Source organism: Zootermopsis nevadensis, unplaced genomic scaffold, assembly GCF_977971745.1.
Source record: "Zootermopsis nevadensis isolate Lab colony 2312 unplaced genomic scaffold, Znev_1.0 Znev_ptg000002l, whole genome shotgun sequence".
NCBI classification, from domain to species: Eukaryota; Metazoa; Arthropoda; class Insecta; order Blattodea; family Termopsidae; genus Zootermopsis; species Zootermopsis nevadensis.
The window spans coordinates 11,914,572-11,935,084 of NW_028259134.1; the positions used below are offsets into that span (position 1 = coordinate 11,914,572).

At 35.2% G+C, this 20,513-nt stretch overlaps 2 protein-coding genes across 3 annotated transcripts; one reads left to right on the forward strand and one right to left on the reverse strand.

Moving 5' to 3' along the window:
- The first annotated feature begins 1,160 nt into the window (after positions 1-1,160).
- LOC110832209 (1-Acylglycerol-3-phosphate O-acyltransferase 1) lies at positions 1,161-18,089 on the forward strand. 2 transcript variants are annotated; one of them, XM_022069023.2, is made up of 5 exons: positions 1,161-1,381; positions 2,584-2,717; positions 3,329-3,510; positions 6,865-7,030; positions 15,604-18,089. In XM_022069023.2, the coding sequence occupies exons 1-5, from the start codon at positions 1,197-1,199 to the stop codon at positions 15,609-15,611; spliced, it is 675 nt and encodes a 224-aa protein (XP_021924715.1). In that variant the 5' UTR covers positions 1,161-1,196; the 3' UTR covers positions 15,612-18,089. The 2 variants fall into 2 exon arrangements, with proteins under 2 accessions (XP_021924715.1, XP_021924712.1); XM_022069020.2 differs by lacking the exon at positions 15,604-18,089 and adding an exon at positions 9,723-15,078.
- On the reverse strand, positions 17,093-19,846 carry LOC110832225 (calcyclin-binding protein). The gene is made up of 5 exons (XM_022069038.2): positions 19,674-19,846; positions 18,693-18,903; positions 17,933-18,029; positions 17,734-17,843; positions 17,093-17,642 (listed from the first exon to the last, which is right to left on the reverse strand). The coding sequence occupies exons 1-5, from the start codon at positions 19,692-19,694 to the stop codon at positions 17,410-17,412; spliced, it is 672 nt and encodes a 223-aa protein (XP_021924730.1). The 5' UTR covers positions 19,695-19,846; the 3' UTR covers positions 17,093-17,409.
- Between the last annotated feature and the right edge of the window lie 667 nt (positions 19,847-20,513).

Genomic DNA, 20,513 nt, shown 5'->3' on the forward strand with positions numbered 1-20,513 from the left:
CGTGCCTTCTCTGCGCTCATTTAAGCAATATGGGATCTTGTGTCGGCGTCGCGATAATAGGCGTCGAGATACTGGGCGTCAGTTTTCCAGTATCGTGTCGTATGTCTTCCTGATGTTCCAGCATTTTGTTGTACTGGGTTCTCAGACTCCTCTTGCTTGATTTCGAATCATGTTTCGGCGTAGGGATGATAGGCACATTTATAACTAAAATACCCGAAAATCCAAGAACAGTTGGCACAATTTTAACCAAAATTTTAGAATTGTAACCAGTATCGCCATGTTTGGGCTCTCAGAGATCACCTGACCTAAGACTTCTAAGGAATTGGGTTGCAAAGCTCTGATAACAAACCCCATTGCTTAGCTGTAACTTCCAGTGTATTTCTTATTCTCGGTGTAGGCCTATTTAATGACGTTTCCACTACCTTAGATTTTTAGTATAATAGGATGATTAATTAGTGATAAATTGCGACGGATCTGAATGGAAGCGATTGTGGCCTAATATAAGATGTCATCCTGCCATTTGCCTTGGAGGACTTACAAAACCCACTGAAGATCTATCAAAATATTCGGCTTCCTGACCGAAATTTGAAACACAGGTCTTCCGAAGACGAAGCAGGATTAATAACCACTCGAAGACTTTCTGTTGTAGGAGGTAATTTTTGTTTATAACTCAGACTAGAATGTCTGTCCATACGGGGTCCGCAGTGGCCGCGTGGTCTGAGGCGTGGGCCTTGTGCCGCTTAGTAGCGGGGACCGTGGGTTCGAATCCCACTCAAGCCATGGATGTTTTTCTGTGTTGTACTGTCCTGTGCACAGATAGAGGCCTTGCGACGGGCCGATCCCTCGTCCAAGGAGTCCTACCGAATGTCTATAGGCCAAGCCAACGAAAAGTTGGAACCCGCAGTTCTCAGGCACTTGAAGAACGGGTCGTTCCCAGTATCCAGGATCCAGTTATATTCTTTGAGCCCCGCCCTCCTTCATCTATCAATTACTTCTTCCTAGTTTCGCGTTGTAATATGGTTAGGGGTTGAAAGATATACAAGCACCATCTAACGGGAATTCTCTGCGTCAGAATCGACCGCCGCAATTCATATATCGATATGACTGATACATCGATGTATTGTACAGAGAGTATCGAATATAATTATCGATCTGTCAAACTGACACTTCAGTAGTCGTCTGTATTGAATTGTAAAATGTTACCGAGTTCTTTGGAGTTGGTTTTAGTTGTATTTATATTAATATTGCCTTTCCTGTATGAAACCAGTAGAGCTTTCAGATACTATATCAAGTTTTTCTTATATTATGGGATTGTAATGACGACGGCTGTAGTGGTAATTCCGATTATGATGTTCCGGCCAAAGGATGTTAAGAATCTACTGTACGTATTTGCAAATGGAAGTTTTCCCTCTAAAATTACAATTCATAATACATTGTATTTTTCATGTTTTGCACTTTAATAGATTAGTTTTTAGGAGAATATAATTTATTTACATACCGCAGATTCTTCACTGGCCCATTCCAAGAATGTAAAACATGTCATAGCACAAATATTATACAAATATGAATTACATAGTTATGACAGTAGTTTACTGTTGAGAAGAGACTGATTTGTATGAATTACAATAGCTGCTTTTCAAAAGTACACATTTATCCACTAATAGTAAAATGTAACAATGAGGTATTCCCTTTTGACTTGCACCTTTAGCACTGTTTATGAATTTAAATTGTTAATAAAATGTTTTTGCGGACTTATAGTTGATTCTGAATGTTGTGTATGATATTGTATTTATGTATATGTATGTGCATATCTTTTATATGTGTGGAATTTTATATATATATGGCAAACTGAGTGGAATTTATGTGTATTGTTATATAGTTACTATATTAGTTTGGTATTTTCAGTGTTGTGTAACTTTAGATATTTCTGATTATATTTCATAATTGCTGACAAATTGGTAATAATGTAAAAACAAAGTAAGATTTGAGGTTTTTACAGCAGCAAGTATGAAGATGGTCTTCTGGGTTATAGTTCTGTGTAGTATGGTAGAAGTCTGCCAATGTGTCAGAGGCGGTTGCTGCCTCCATAATCAGGGTTATGATGATTGTACTATACTTACTGTTTTTCAACATCCTGCTTATTATGATGTATGAGGTGCATCACCTGTCTGTCTACTGTTATGTAACTCAAAAGTTAATTGTTGTGTTCACAAAAGTTTGTCCATAGACAGTCCTGAACCAATTACATCCAGCCAACATGTTCACACCTAATTTATTTAAAATAATATACACTAACTCCATGGAGAAGAGTCTTTCTTGAGAATCTAGTAGTGTGCTCAGCTAGTCAAAGTTGCCACCTTTCATGTAACCTGAAGTTTCATTAATGCATTTACATGTGCCTGTCACTGGTCCTTATCCTGATTCAGATGAATCCAATCATACTTACCATCCTTATATCCCTAATATCCAGTTTAATATTATCATCTCATCTATCCATAGGTCGTTCATGTGGTCTCATCTGCCTGTAAAGATGTTAAAGATAATGTTTCTGTGAATGCTAACACTGTGTTTACACTTTAACAGTTTGGCCTCAGCACTCTGCCGCCACATTTCAGGTCTTCTTGGATTAAAGTGGGAACTTCGAGGACAAGAACACCTGGAGAAGGAGCAAGCATGTATTATTGTGGCCAATCATCAAAGTTCACTGGACATTTTGGGTAAGACTTTTATTGTTTTGTGTTTATTTAATAATTTTGGTTGTCAGTGGTAAAGCAATATTTTGTTGCAAACTAAAAGTTTCATAATGTGGTCAGTACATGCAATTTTTGTTATGAATGAAGGTGTACTTGTAGTGTTGCTATAATACAAGTGTTATCATTTGCATTTACATTCATTGATATGTTGTGTATGTTGAAAAGTACAAGTCTAGAAAGTGAAAACAGTTTAGAGGTTAGATTTTTAACATCAGTTATTTGAGCCAGTTTATAATTTTCAGATACTTTCCTTGAGAGTAAATTATATTACAAGTATGAAATAAATTGTGTATTGAAATTCTGAAATTCCATATTTCAAATTTATCTCACATTTTTTATTAGTGGAGGAAACAATGAGAAGTTATAGGCTGGGTACTGTGGAACTTGACTGTCAAAATAATCACCATAACTTATTAGAAATTTTACATCTATTTCTCAGTTTAAAACACTTATTTAAATTATTAAATATGCTAGAACTCATGATCTTTGTCTGTTTCCAATAAGGAAAAATTCTGTGTCGTAAATGTTTTAAAATTCATGAAAATGACACAAATATTTTTTGTTACCCATTACAGGAATGTTTGATATTTGGCCAGTGATGGATAAATGTACAGTGGTTGCCAAAAAGGAGTTATTTTATGCATGGCCTTTCGGTTTAGCCGCTTGGTTGTGTGGACTTATATTTATTGATCGGCTTAATTCTGATAAAGCTCGTGCTACAATTAACAGGGCAACAACACTCATTAAGGAAAAAAAGGTACATGGTTCATAATAATTCTTCTTATTCTTCCTAAGATATTTCTATATTATGTGGACTTTCTGTCTTTTCATTTGCAGTATTTATGTGGCTGAAATTATTGTATCAAAATGGGACTTGCACTACAAGTTACAGAAAATAAATAAAGATTATTTTTATTGTCACTTATGGTCTTCTGATTGTGATTCCATTTGGTACTGTAGTTAGTTATTAATATTTTGGAGAAACTTATCATTTTCATCTTCAGTATGATGCTCAAGATGAAGGCAATATACTTCTCCAGAATGCTGATAACTATCTATAAGACTACAAAGCATTGCAACATGGAAGATCATAATTAACATCTTCACTTCTGTGAAACCTGAAATATCAGATATTATGTCATAATTTTTGTTATGTACTGCACTGAAGTTCATGAGATTTTTAACAAAACACCCAAAAAGAATTAAGAATGGACTGCAAAGTTACAATAACTTATTTAAAACACACGCTGGACAATAATCTGGGATTCCATTATGGAGCGACTGAAAAAATCACCTTAGTGAAACATTTCATTGCTTGGATTCATGTGTCAAATAAATTTTTGAAGTCCATATTATCTGTTTAAATACTTCCCGGTTTGCAGTCACTTGAGAATAGCTACAATCATTTGGTATCTTCATTTTGTGTACTACAACACTATATAGTGTTACCGTTCATAATGTCTTTATTAATAAGCTGCTAGACACCTCACATCTTGTAAGATTTGAGGTTTTCACAGCGGTGAGTATGAAGATTTCTGTCTTCTGGGTTGTTGCGCTGTGTAGTTTGGTCGATGTTAACCAACGTTTCAGAGGTCATACTGCCTCCGTCATCAGGGCGATGAATATGCCAATAGGGTGTGTGGGACTAGCATATTCATCGCCCTGATGACGGAGGCAGTATGACCTCTGAAACGTTGGTAAACATCGACCAGACTCCACAGCGCAACAACCCAGAAGACAGAAATCTTCATACTCACATCTTGCACATGACCAGGTTTTCTGGAAAACTTATAACTTCAACATGCAAAGTTCTACAGCAAAGACTAAAGCAATGGAAAGGGAAAAATCCCATTTGCAAGAAAAGTATCTATAACAGAGTTACAGAACTAGTTAACTGTTTAAAATATCACAGTTAATATATGAAAATAGTAAAAAACAAAACATTATTTAATTTTTAAAATTACCAGAGCAATGGGATTAATAAACCAAATGTTCATAATTGAATTTGGTTTAGGAACATACAAGAATTAGACTTTACAGGAATTTAGGACAATCCATTTTGACTTGTTGCAGTGAAGCTTAGACTACGTGCAAACGAGATGAAATCAGAATCACAACACCAGAAATGAAATTTGTTTTAGGTGGGATGAAGTAATTGACTACTCACAGAAAATCATAGATTTCATACAGAATTATAAATATAACTGAAAAAAAAATCATGTCCTTTGAATGCCACATTCAAGAATCCCATTTCAAACTCTCTGGTGCATAAGACATGGCAAGCTGATAATGATGATACTAATCATCTTCAGGTTAATTTATTGCTAAGAATGGGACTAATAGTGAAATCTACATATGTATATTGTGGTAGTATTAATGTTAATTTTATTTTCCAGAAGCCTGTTACTGGATGAATGGATTGGAGTCATGTGGTAAATTAATTTTTCAAAAGACTAGCTTGTTTCTTTATTACAGCAACATCTGTTTATGCTATGTGCTTTGGGTGATATGATATCTGGGATTTTGACCTTAACTTTCATTCTGGTGGTTGGTTTGCTCTCATGGCAAGTATAAGAGGGCTTATCCATGGTTGCATTGTTGGACTGGCAGTGGGAGATTTTTTTTTTTGGGCTGGTATGCTGCGTTATTCATACATATCATGAAACTCAAAACTGAAAGAGAATTAATTTTTCTCACAGGCAGTTTATTCTGCTCTCAGGTTGACAGTTTAATAGCTCTTCCACGACAGTACGAATCACATGTTTGTATTAGCAGTTCATAATACAACATTAAGAATATTTAACAAAGATTGTAACCAACTCCATGGTACAGATTTTGTTTATAACCCTGAGAGGGAAGAGCCACCCAGCAAGAGTTCATTTGGTCTCTGTACAAATGGTATTATTTATACAATTTTTAGTGGAGTGTGTTTTTGACCAGACAAAGAATAAATGTAATTTCTTAATTCTAATAAAAGTTACTGCACACCTGTCTCATAGTGCTATGATAGGAATGGACAAAGTCAATAAATTACCATTTTTGAATAAATTATTGTCAGAATTAATAGATGGAAGTGGAAAGTTTTAAATTAAAGGTTGCATTTAAGAGAAAGGTTGAATTAAAAGGTTTTTACATTCACATTCTATTTTAAATGGAACTTCATACATTCTATTTTAATGGAACTTCCATATGCATGATATATGACAATCTTGCTTGACTAACTGCCTAATAATAATATGGATTTTCATTTCAGTTTTGGGACATCAGATTTACTAACAACAATTGTGGAAATACAAGTTTCATGCCATTCTTTACAGGTCTTCCTATGTGATAATTTATGTCTCCCTTCTTTTTCACACCTCCTTAGTACATTTCTCAAATTTGGTGGGAATTTAAAACCAGGTTTTGTTTTTCGTGAAAGAATGTGCTTGAACCTTGTACTCATGTCTTTTCTTTTACTAAATTGAAATAATTTCATATTTATCTTCTTCAATAAATCAATATAATTTAATTCTATGTTTCTACAGAGAATAATCTTAAACAGTGCTGTATTTGTTGATAAGGTCTTCTGGGTTTGGGCACCATATAGTCTTGTATGTGATTAACAGCATTTCAGGGGAATGTATTGCCCCAGTCTTCACGAACACTGGTAAGCACCTACAAGGCTACATGGTGTCACAACCCAGAAAACCACAAACCACATCTTTGTCCCAATGGGAACCTCAGATCCCAAAATGTTAAATTTACAAGAGGGTTTGATCTCTTTTCCTTATGCATACTATATGAAACCAGATACATTTGTATCTCATGTCAAACAGCAGATATAAAATATGTAAGACAGAAAGGAAAAGGTAGATAGCAGGAAGTATTAGTTTCAAAGAGTTTTATTTTAGCATTTGCTTGGAAGGATTGAGGTAAATCACAAACAGTGGCTTCCCCATAGGTGTTTACTAAGTAGGATTTGAGGTTCGTGCAGTAGAAAGTATAAAGATGGCTATCTTCTGGGCTGTGCTGAAAAGCCTGGTAGAAGTTTACCAACATTTATGCCTCCATCATCAGTGTGGTCATCGCACAGTGTATGTTGTGTAATTTATCTTATACTTATGTGCAGATGAAGATGTGGGTTTTCCCAGAAGGTACAAGAAACAATACTGGAAATATTCTACCTTTCAAGAAAGGGGCTTTCCATGTTGCTATTGCAGCTCAGGTCCCAGTCCTGCCAGTTATATTTTCATCATATTACTTCCTGGATAATAACAACAAGCAGTTTGATTCAGGTCAGTAGTTCTTCAAAAACTGCATGTAATTTGACACAGTGAAAGAATTACTATAGCCATTTTAACACTCGGGGACAAATACAAAGAATTCATGCCACATCCTTTTCCACATAATTTTGAGCAGCCTCAGCATTCAGTATCAGGACAATTTCTTCTTTCTGTCCCTGCAAAGAACACAGTATGACAACAATCTTTTGGAAATATAGTTCAAGGGCTGTATGTGCAAATTATAGAGTAGTATATTGTATGCTCTATGATGAGGGAAAGTAAAAATTGTAATATGTTAATACTTGTATACAGTGAACATTCCCAGAAATATGTAATTAAATTTTTGAAAACTAATATATTATATAGGGGTCTGCAGTGGCCGCGTGGTCTGAGGCGTGGGCCTTGTGCCGCTTGGTTGCTGGGACCGTGGGTTCGAATCCCACTCAAGCCATGGATGTTTGTCCGCGTTTTTCTGTGTTGTGCTGTCCTGTGCACAGGTAGAGGCCTTGCGACGGGCTGATCCCTCGTCCAAGGAGTCCTACCGAATGTCTACACAACGAGCCAACGAAAAGTTTGGACCCGCAGTGCTCAGACACTTGAAGAACGGGTCGTTCCCAGTATCCCAAGTAATATATTATAACTCATAATTTTTACATGCATAAGAATATTTCCTGATCATTTTCAATGTCTTGCATTATGTGTACCTTGGATGGGTCTCTCTTTTACCCCATTCTTGATCATCTGCTGCTTAACACTGCATGACCTGAATTAAGACAGTTATCATTCCAACATTACCTGCACAAACATTGTGGTATGTAAGTGCTTGAGTACCTCAGTGACCCCAAGAGCTATGCTGGCGGTAACATAGCTGCTGGTAGGGCCTCCCACGCCTGATTGGTCGAGGGGGAGAGGTCAGACTAAGATAGGTACCCTGGTCCTCCAGGTTGGGGGTTGGTCGCAAGGCTAACAACCTTGCACCATAAAAAGGAAGATATTTTGAAACCTCAATCAAAGCCTCGGACAGGTGGACCTAACAGAGGACAGAATGGAAGTGGAGAATTGAAGAGTCTATGGACCGAATACGGACCGGGGAGCCATAGAAGAAGAAGTGCTGAATGTGGAAAAATAAAGGTGCAGGTGGAAACCTGTACCTTTGTATTCTTGTATAGAGATGTGGCTTTATGCAGTTGGAGACTGAGTATCAGCTTCACTCCCTAGGAGAATATTCTGTGGTAAAATAAAAATGTGACCTGGTTATAGAACTCCTTTGGAGAAATATGTTTCCAGAACTATTTCTGAAGGTTAAACATCATGTAATCTTTGATCTGTCATGATGGTAGGATATTAAAAAATATAAAATAGCAGTTATCACTTGAAATTTGGGAAGCATGTAGAAAGTCATATAATACCTGTGTATTAGGTTAATTAACAATGCTGTTTCAGTAGCAGAAATTATATTGTCAAATGGGATAAGAAGATTTTCATAAATGGTGAGTATGAAATTTTTTCAGAGAAGCTAATATTGCTTATTTGAATGTGTTATTCTTGTATTTTCCTGGAAATACTGAGGAAAATCAGTATTCAGTCAGTATAGCCAGTACCAGCATTTTAACCATATACCATCCAAATTCAACTCTACAAAAACCTGTATGTGTGTGTCAGTCTTGAGAACACTTAGCCATGATTCCTATCCACAGTAATTTTTTAATCAGTTGACTGAAATTGAAATCAGTATGAACTTCAGGCCATTAGACAGTAGCATATATTCATAGTTTTTAATTACCTATCCACAGCAGCCAATGTAGATTACTGAAATGTTTTAATCTTTGAAGTACTACGTATGAAACGTTTACAAATAAACACTTTTTTTCACAGCATATCAGAGCATGTGAAACTTGGTATAATGAAAGATTCCCAGTATGTCTTTTGTTACGTGACTTTTCCTTTTATATATTGAAGAATACAAACATGGCAGTGACATGAACTTTTGAGATTTTATTTCCCATTCTCTGTTTTTCAAATCCTATACTAGCTACAAACATAAAACAGTGAGGTAAAGTTGTCTCTGCACATGAGTGTTGTACAGTGTCATGAAGGTATGTAGGACAAGTGAAGGTAAATCTCTGTATATTTTTAACTTTAGCAGTAAATGAAAGTGAGTGGTCAGCTACATGCTGTGACCACCTTCCCAAAGAAATAAAGAAGCCCCAATACCCAATGAACATGAGACTTGATGGACTCCAGAGCCAGTGCAGAGGCGGAGGAAAACTCCTGTGCTTGCTGGAAGTTGGACCGAGGTCATCCAGCCCATAGCCAGTTGCTCACATTGGTTCATTATAAATTTAAATGTATAAATTCTTGGAAGCTGATTGATTGATAGATTTATTCTTGGGCTGTTTAGTAACACTTTTTTCAACTGTGTAGTTTATATAATTTATTTCCATGGTGGAACTTCAGGAACAATCAGGATAGCTGTTTTCCAAGCCATGATTTGAACCGTGAACATCCTGAATATAATGTTGGCATGCCACTCAACCACAATGTTCAGTTTGAAGGAAGTTGAGGATATAAAATTTTTGTCAGAATTTCACATTGTGTTCATTACCCTTCAGTCTGCATACCCACTTGGTAATGCCTTGATCTCCCACTGACTGGAGTAGTGTGTGGATCAGAGACATCTGTTTTTCTCTCTTGTTTTGGACAGGTAACATAATAATCACTACACTCCCTCCCATCAAAACAGAAGGACTATGCAAAAATGATGTGGAGGACCTCATGAATCGTACACGGGCCATAATGCTAGAAGCGTTCACAATTACATCAAAGGAAGTTCAAGCAGCAGCATTAATGAAAACAGCAACGTATTAACTGCAATAATTTATAGAAGAGAAGTGATGTGTCATTGCAGGACAAGGATGAAGATGTCATATGTGTTTAGCTTAATGAGTGTACACATAATGACAGAGTGCAAATAACTTCACAATGGGGATTTCGTAATTATAAAATAACTTGAGATAAATATCCGTGTGCTGATACGTAGCTAATCCTATGGCACAGGGTGTTTCTTTTGAAAAGTGGAGAGTTAATTGAACTGTTAAAGAAATTCCCTGTTTTTAAGAAACCTGAAAGTCCATGATCATATTCAATTATTCTGAACCAGTTTAATCTTCCAGGTTGTAGTTCAGGATGTAACAATATATGTATAAAAACTGCAACTTATGGAATGTCACAAATATAATTACTTACATATTGACAAGTATGTAAATGTTGCATCAAAAGTTTTGAGTCATACTGTACCTCACAGATGACACTGGCTTGTGCATAGCACATTTATTCCAAATATGTCTTTATGTTGAGAGCTGTTTGAGCTAAACAAACAATTTGTAAGTAGTATTACCTAAGAAGAAGAGTGTATAATCTCAAAGGGGTCAAATTGTTATCTTTGGAAAAAGTGCCAACAGACTTTGCACTTTACATAATAATAAAGGATATAAACATAATTCACGAAATGACACTGTTGTGTGAACATATTTTAAAAATTGAGATTTGTAAAGTCATGAGAGTTCAGATTGTGGTCTTCTAGTTTGTGACACCATCTCACCTTTTAGGTGGTTATCAGTTTATAACAAATTTGCTGCCTCCATCTTCTCTGAATTTTCTAAGATGATCAGAAATTGCAGGTATAATAAGTACTCGGTTAACTGTCAGCAGTAAGTTCAGATTTGTTACATTCCTGCACAGTATTTGAATACTTCATTCTCACAGGGGACAAACTTCTTTTTTTGTCAAGTGATTAAAATGATCTCTCATTATAAAACAATACATACTGAAGTATCAGACTTTGCCCCTCATCCACAAATTTTTATGAGTTAGTGTATAGAAATTCCCTGCTCTAGAACCCTATCACATCAGTATTTAAGTCAAATAGTAAATAAATAATTATGTATGGAACTAGTCACTGCAGAATCTAATATATATATATGCATTTATGTATTGTCTTCAAATTCCAATTATATATATATATATATATTAAAATTTTCCTTCTTGTACTGTCATCTCCTTTAAGACATTTCTAAATACCTTATTACAGGGCTCCATAAATAAAATTTAAATCTAGTAGCTACGTGACAAACTCTGCTCATTCTTGGTCATGCAATATTCTATTAGAATATATTAAAATCTCAGATACCAAATGTTAGTGTCAGAGAAGAAACATAATTCATTAATTAATTTGCTTTCTTCAAATGCAGCCATAAATAATTTGCTTATTAAACTTTAAGTTATCTTTTTCAGTGGTTTTAGCCAGAAGCTGCCCATTCTACAAGTTATTATCACTCTGTACAGAATTTTCAAGGTGTTTGTATATCATTCCAGTTTTAAGATGTTTATTTTTAATATTGCTGTATTTAAAAGTAAGGTACTGTATACTTGTATACATTCATTTCATACTTTACTCCACATTATTGTTTACTGTGTCTTAGTTACCAGATAGTTTGTAAGTACACTGTACAGGCTCCTTCATCATAGAAATAGTGTATTTTAAATTAATTGTGTGTGTTGTTATTAAGAAAATAAAATAATTCTGGAAGTGCTAATAATCATGTTTATGAAGAAACGTTTTATTTAATGAACTGCAGACTCTAAAAGTAATAGAAGATGAGTGAAACATGAAGGCACATACTGCAAACATACATTGTGGAACAGAAGTTAAGAGGTATCAGGTTCAAATCTCAGCACAACTACTTACCCTGATTGAGGTTTTCAATCCCTTCAGGTGAATACTGTGATAGTGCCTGGAATTGAACCCAGATGGCCTCCAATCCTGATTTATTGATTCTCAGAGTATTTAATTGAGGTTTTTTCAACTGCAGAGGTTAAGAGACATTGAGTGAAATAGGAAGATGATGAGTAAGGTAAGATTTTGGAAGGAAATGATCATGGCTTATTTCAAGATTTATCCCAGCATCAGTCTGGAGAAACTCAGACTCATTTTATATAGATTCTGTTATATAAATGTGCTTAAACATATTAACAGCATTCACTCTGTATACCACATAATATACTCACTACAATGATATGCAGTCTCTGGGATACCAGACTTTTGTGGTATAATTTGTTTAAATTATCTGGAATCTTATTTAAAATTCAGCAACATCAATTACTAGAGATGACAGCATGTATCCATACTTTTCAAGTCAGAATCTAAGACTCTCAAGAAGGCTGTGTATGAAATATTTCCTCTGAAATGTTGACCATGTGACTGCCCAAATAATTGCTTTGGTCTTTTAGTCCATGCACTCTCAGTGAAAAATAAGCGTCATTCGGCTGTGCATTTGCCAGTATTTCATCTTTGCTCATATCTTTGTATCTATGTATGTACATCATTAAGTTTTTTAACATTTTATTTTGTCTTGCTTTTATTTCATAATTTCTACCTTTGTTTCGATCTTTATTTCTGTATGTCATTCTTCTTTTTTGTCTCTATTCTTTTCTTGTTTCTTTCCCACCCTCCTCTTTGTTGTTCAGTCTGGTAAAACAAAATATTTATGTTACAGAAATCTGCATATTTGGCAGTGTCCTTTTTCACATAGCACTGTTAGGATTAATAACCAATCAACATTCTCAGTTATCATAGTAGTGCAATATTTTCATAAACTTTACAGTCCAAATGTGCCAAAGTATGTATTTAGATTCTAATATATTTATTTATGTGAGCTGGTGTAGCTCAGTCGGTATAGTGACTGGCTATGGACTGGGCGACCGGGGTTCAATCCCCGATGGGGGCAGAGGATTTTTCCTCTAGCCACTGTGTCCAGACCAGCTCTGGGGCCCACCCAGCCTCCTATCCAATGAGTACCGGGGTTCTTTCCCAGGGTGTGATGCTGACCACTCACCCCATCTAGTGCTAAGGTCAAGAATGAATAGGAGCTATACCTCCACTTCCCCCAAGCGCCTACATGGCATATAGTGGGACAGCTTTACTTTACTTTTATATTTATTTATATTCATTATGGCAGTGCCATAAATGGTTCATTGTGCACATTATTCAAGGTGAATGGCTTTATTTTTAGTAAAATCCTCAATACATTTATTTAGTTTTTATAACAGGCCTCAAGAAATGTGGTTCAGAGCAAGGAATTTTAAGATGATGGCATGAGTAACTGGACTTGCAAATAGAGGCAAAAATTTTGTGATATTGCTGTAAAATATTCACCACATTTTAATTTTCATATGTCATAAGGACCTGGTACTCATGATTGATTGAACTCTGATAAGTAATACCATGTGTTGAAATGTCATCATGTCACAACTCCATTTGCTGTAGCTATGTTATGAGCTCCAATAGCTACTGATTTGAAATTTGGTACAGATTCTCAACTGTACACATTTTAGCTCCATTGCCAATTTCATGTGGACTGGCTGAAAAAGTAATTTTTATAAATGTAATGTGAAAAATGTTTGTACTTTTCAAATTGCCAGTTTGTTCACACAGACCTGTACACGAGACTCTGAAAGTTTGATAGTCTTTCATTAAGAAAGAAAGCAGAAAAATTGTCCTACATATAGACATAAAATACAGAGCATTGTTACGGTCTCAAAACCAAAGTGTTATATGAGCAATTTGTACCCTTCTCTCTAATTAACTAACTCTTTGGTGACAACCCGCAGGTCAAACATCAACACCGCCAAAGCCTGCCACAGGACACGATTCTGAGTATCCTTCTCTCAGCATAATGACATGCAGCTGTTGTAAAAACTTCATTTCTGTGTCTTATGATTTGTATTCTGTGGTACTGAAAATATGAATTACATGTATGTGGCAGCTAGGTTTAACAACCTGGTATACTTAATGATAGTCATAACTATCAGAAGTAGTTTTTTAACAACCAACTTTATATACTTCACAGCACAGTCTACTAAATATCATTCCCATCAATAGACAATGTTTCAGTTTCTTCTTTCATCCCACAGTCCCTCCTTTTTATTTCTTACAGTCCTTTACCAGTCATCTTTCTCACCCTGATGTCTTCTGGTACCTGGTTAAACAGTCTTGTTCTCTATCATCCCATAGGCCTCTTTCTTTTACATTTTAATTCTAATGCTCCTTTTGGTGTCTTGTTCTATTTAATTTCTCTTTGCATGGTTGAACCACTAGTTGATTCTATTGTAATTTTGTTAGCAAATTTTTGATTTCAGCTTATCCTGAAATAATTTATTTTGTAATTGCATCCCTCCTTGTTTTCCTCCCCAATTCTAAAACATTTCATGTACGTTTCTTGGATTATACTATTGTTTGTCTTTGTAAGATTCCATGTTATTACTGTTATAATTTGATATAATTTAGACTTATTTTCTATTTTTATATTTATCTGTTAGCTTTCCCTTCTAGATGTATTTCACTTAAGTGGGTTGCAGTACTTTACATTTTTCACAGTTCAAACATTTTTTGAATTAATATTATTTTTAAATACAAGAATACTTAGGGAAAGGATTAGTGAATGGCGTGGAATTTTTTAAAAACTGTGCAACTATTAACTTCTTATGAATTCTGCTCCATGGAGTTTGAATATTAATTTCTTGATAGAGTCTGAATGGTTATTTGTTAATGTCTTGTATGACTTGTCATTAAATATTTAAATATCATAGCCCTGTTATTCAAAATTTAATTTAATATTGATTTCCCCATCTACTTACATTAAGAATATACTTATATGGAAGAAAACACATTTCATTGATGAATAAGAAAGATTTAAAATGAGCTGAAGTTTTAATTTGCATAGCTGTACTGATCCTTAATAAAGTGCCATACTGAACATTAAGTGTTTGGATTTAATTCCTTTTATTTAATTGCATTTATCAACAGTATCATTCAGGGTAATTTGGGATTATTCTGATATGTGTTATTGACTTCTAAATGCTTTAATGTAACTTTAACCTGGAACTCTTAACACTGTATTCTTAAGAGTATCTGTTTGATAAGTGAATTCATGTGACTGTTACAATTTATTTTGTATGTTATAGCACACAGTTCTATAGAAATATAAAATATTTTATGTGAACTACACTGTTTATGAGATATATTAAAAATTTTACTGCAGTTTAAACAGGTAATGTATATTACTGGCAGTGTTTGACAACGTACATTAAAAATGACAGTTACAAGAAATTTTGTGTGATGTTTGTTTTGCAGAAATATATTTAATATATCATTTAACAGCACTGAAGTCATTTGGGCGATAAGGTGTGTGTATGGATTTTCAATCCAATGTTTTGGAGATTGTTTAGTCATCAGGGTAGATGTGACAAGTGGCACAACTGGCTCTTGGTGCCCCATGTCCTTGCTTGTACCACTTGTCAAACCTATTTAGTGATGGAGGCAGTCTCTAAAACAATGGATTGTGACCCCATACCTATACAGATTATCACCCAAGACAGCTTAATTGCAGTAAAACTATATATTAAAGGTTATGACCAGACCCCAGACAGTGTAGCAACCCCAGCTGAACAGCCCTCTTATCAGTCGAGACCTCCTGAACATTAAATCTAAGCTGTAAATATTATCATGTTTATGTTATTCCTTCCAGGATTATAAAACCTGCTACTGTGTACCATTGTCCGCAACATTTATCAGCCATTCGTTATGGCAGTCCAGCTGTCCTGTGCATTGCAGTATTATGCAACTAAACCATTAAACCCTGAGTTGAAGTATAGCTTGCAGCAGATACAATATGCAGATTTAACCCCGTAAAGCTCAATGGTAAGGACCTAAACCATCTGCTTTAAGATTACCGTCTTCTCAGAATATTACACTGTATAGTCTGGTAGATATTGACTGTTTCAAAGGAGCATCACCATGATGATGGAAACAGTAAGCTCCTCTGAAAAATCAGTATCTACCAGACTACACAGTCCTACATCCCAGAAGACAGCCATCACCATACTTGTCACTGCAATAACCTCAAACCTCACCTGATTAAGTTTTCATAAGTTACCATTCTGCCTGAAATGTGTATTAATGGGGCTAGTAGAAATCTCTTTTCTTGTGGAAGTGTCAGATTTTTAATATTATTTAGACAAGCATTGGCTTCAGAAGTTAACTCTTCCATTTCTGTATGAAATGTTAGCAGTACTCACAATTTTTATTGTAATAATTGTCTGCATGCTAATCATAGCATCCCCATACTGATAGACATGTATCTTACTTAAATTACATACATAAAATATACATAAACAACCATCTGAACAAAGATGGCCATCTTCTGGGTTGTTGCACTGTATAGTCTATTAGTTAACCAACATTTCAGATGTCCCTGCTGCCTCCATCATGAGGGTGATGAGCCATGTACCATCATCAAAACCTAAACCCAACCAACTTCACTTCCTACTGTAGCAAATACAAATGCAAAGCAGGAAAAATTTCCTGACCATGCCTATCACTTAATGAATTCCTGGTCAGCTATGCATATTCTAAATCAGTGGTCCCCAACGCAGTGCCCGCGGGAGCCCGCCAAGGCTTTTTTTGGGTTCCCGCATTGTTACGGAAAGAGGTTATACTGAATAATGAAGGCTGTTCAACCACAACATTATAAAATTGAAGCTCAGATCTCGACTTACTAATGCCCATCTTGACGATTGTTTCCGAGCAGCGATATCATCCTGCACTCCCAAATTTGAAAAACTGGCCGATGAAATGCAGTGCCAAACATCACACTAACTTCCCACTTCAGTAATACTAATTGTACTTTTGAAAGTACATATTTTTGATTGCATGGTTTCTTGTATCATTAAACGTAGTGTTGTTTTGTGTATTATTTGGTGTCCATATCTTATTTGTCCAGAGAAAAGAAAATTTGGCTTTGTTAATTGGTTGGTGCCCACCATGATCTCATAAACTCTCAAATGTGCCCATAGGCATAAAAAGGTTGGGGACCACTGTTCTAAATAAAGTAATAGTTGAACTTTTTCAACTTAAAAACCTACCTCAGTAGGACATTATGGCCATTCACATGGGATCTAAAATAGAAATATAGTGCAAGGAGGAGAGTAAAATGTTTAATATACATTACAGAATACTTATAATTTTTCACAGAGAAGATATATTTATTTATTCAAGTGGGTTTTGCAATGTATCATTTTACATGGTATGCACTTGCTACAAATATACATCCAGGAAATTAAACTGAAGTCTGAATGAAAAAATGTGAAATGTGCAACTATTAAATTATAAACATTACTACTCCAAGCCACAACCTACTTTAAAAATGCTGACTTCCAAACATAAGTTATAGGAATGGTATTTATATGAAAACTTGAATGATTTTATTCCGGCTATTCTCATGTTCTTTGGAGGTTCTTAATTGTTGTACAAATGTTAAGACATAAAGCTCAAATTAGAAATTCATTTGCTTTTCGCGGCTCTCAGTCCAAGCTTTTGCGATGGTTCTTTTCATATCGTCATCTCCGTCTTCATACATCTGCCTCATCATATCCATAAGTCCAGCAGATGGATCGTCATTCTGATCGAGTTTAGGTAACCGTGGCTCATTAGCTTTCTTCTCGTGTGTTGTCATGTGTGACCATTTGATTCCATCTTTCTTCTTTGCGAGAAATATGACAACATTATCTGGAAATCACATAATTTTGAATGCAGGCATACATGAAAATGTAATGTCTGACAAAGACTTGAGACAAATTACAATGAACACAAATTCTACCTGTTTTCACTTTCCAGTGGCTTTTATCTGCATCTATTTCTTCCAGTAGATTCTTTACAGGCAGAGTATAATTTCGATTATCCAAACCATTCACCTTCAGTTCCACAGACCTGGAATAAATAAAAAAATCCATAATCAACAAGGAGTACATACACCATTAAAACTACACATTAATGAAGTACTAAAGAAAAATACTAACCTGTTGGTGAATTCACAGAACACATTAGCTGCTTCCACTGTTTGTACATTTTTTAAAGCAACAAATATTTTAACAAATTTGTCAGACTGATCCCATGCTGAAAAAAGAATGGAGAAAATGTATGAATAAAATAAAATTATAAATGTTAAACTTATAAGCACGTAGTTTCTTTCTTTTCATTGGACTTGACATTTCATACTTTTAATATGCCATGCAATGTTTTCAGGCAATACAAAAAAAAAGTATAAAAAATAAGCTTATACGCTATCACTATACCACATTTTACAAGACCAGCTGTACACCGATAGTAACCTTTACCATATCAGGCTTGCGGGTGTTCACAATCCAGTTAAATCAAGTAATTTACTTACTAAAAGTACAAGTCAGTAGAGGATGCCACATGGCACACAAGGCCTTTAAAGAACAGTTCATGTACCCTTCCAGGGTATACTGTGGCATAGTTAATTCCAGAATCAGGTTTGAATAATTTTAAAGAGTACCTATTATTTTACATTATCTGGGTCTTCAGTACAGTACAGTCATCTGTGTAGTAAAACTTCACTAATAAGGGGAAGGGGTAGCCTGAATTCATGACAGCCCAAGTTACACAATGTGCCCCATTTCATGTAGAATCTAACATAACAGCAGCAAATAAACTACAAGGCAATAAGTTAATCACAACTTCTAATAACTATGCTGTACATAACAGTGAGGCACAGGCTATCAAGAACTGTTCATACTATAAATTCATATTTTTTACCATAGTTATTAAGCTTCACTTCATAACACTTCAGCTTGGATGTTGTAACTGGACTGACAGGTGTTTCAGGAACCGAATCTTTCTCAGAAAACTCTTTCAATGTTGTGATTTCAGTTTCAAGTTTGCGAATTTCAACTGAAAGGGCATCTTTCACTTTCTGCCGCACTGCTGCACTGAGAAATCGGTTTAATTCTGCAACATCCAGCCTGAGCTGTAAAGAAATTAAAGTGTTTTAAAACATTAATTACAAGGTGACATATACAAGCCACATTTTACGAGTTTTGTTCATGACAACATGTGCATGTGATAATTTCCCCTTACATATGGCATTAGTATCTACTGCATGCTATAGACAGGCAGATGGCAGGGTGGTTACAGAATTTCCATAGTACTGAGCTATGGATTGATAAAGTGAGTTAGTTTTAAGATAAGAAGTATCTGATTAGGTCATTAATTTCCGGCCCTTTTGATGTCTAGTACCATGAAAATGTGAAGGTAAAATTAAAGTAGACAATAGAACAATGGGCACTAACATTTTTTTAGACATTAGTGGCAAGGATGATGTCAGGTCGGTGGACATCGAACACTTTCTATGTCCCTACGCTTATAGTAACATTGCTCTCCTCAAACTATTAAAATAATTACACAACAAAGCACAACCATTGTTGCTTACATGTATTTGTAATAGCTGAGAACTTCTGGTTGAGGTAAATTCTTCTATAGAGTAAGGGTGAGATAGCAGATGCATGTACTTTCTCCATACCCCCTTCACAGTAAAACACTAACCATATTGGGTAAGTTTGACATACACATGACTTAGTATAAAAAGTAATTATTCAAGGTCGAATACTATGAACAAACTGCTATCTTAGGCAATACTCTCAATTTCCTTTGTACTTTCCCGCTACCGAACACTGCATTCTAAATTTTAAGGTTAGACATGTTATTATTTCAGGAATTACTTTACAAGGAATTGCTTACCTCTTCTAGTTTCGTAGACATTATTTCAGACTTATTTCTCTCGTAAATGCCTGCTAAAATAAAACTGGTAATTCCTTATTTTTCTTTCTATCTCTAATCGAGAAGTTTCTATGTTCCAATGACTTCGCCCCTGTTTGGGATTCCTTCCAACTCAATTCTATTGGCTGGCAAAGTTACGTCATACACAAAGATGGTTGCAAACTGCCATCTATTCTTCAGGAGCGGGTAATACAATTTAATGTTTAGATATTTATGGACTTTAAATTTAAACTAAGAACGATTACAATTTAAATTACATTGTATCAGGTTCTGAGTTCCCTCCGCCTCCCCCCTTAGAAATACGACTTTCTTGGAAACATTGAGGAACTTTGCAGCCTGCGATAAATGTGTTTAAAACAGAAACACTTTGTCCTTCGTCCAAGTTGTTCTGGTTACTCAGTGTTTATTGATACTAACGTTTAGAGAAAATATACTTTCTCCATCTGCAGGACTGAATACAAGTCCACATTGTGTTACAGCTTAGAAACCCAACGTGGACATCTTTGCTATCATGGGAATATCAAATCTCATTCTTTCTCCCTTATTTACAACCTGTGGTTTGCAAGACTTGAGTGAATAATTCAAGTGCCCTTTTTAATGTAACACATTGCAAGTAATTGTTTCTGTTCTCCCTTTTCTCCCTCTTAGGGCTCATATAATTTTTCTTGTGATAATTTTGTAAGGCAACAGTATGGATTACACAAATTTAACTGTTTGCTTAGGTGTTTTATGAACCAATGTTGTAGAAATATACATTTTAGTCAGTTTCATCCTTGGCTATCGCTCTCCGGGAGTTAAAAA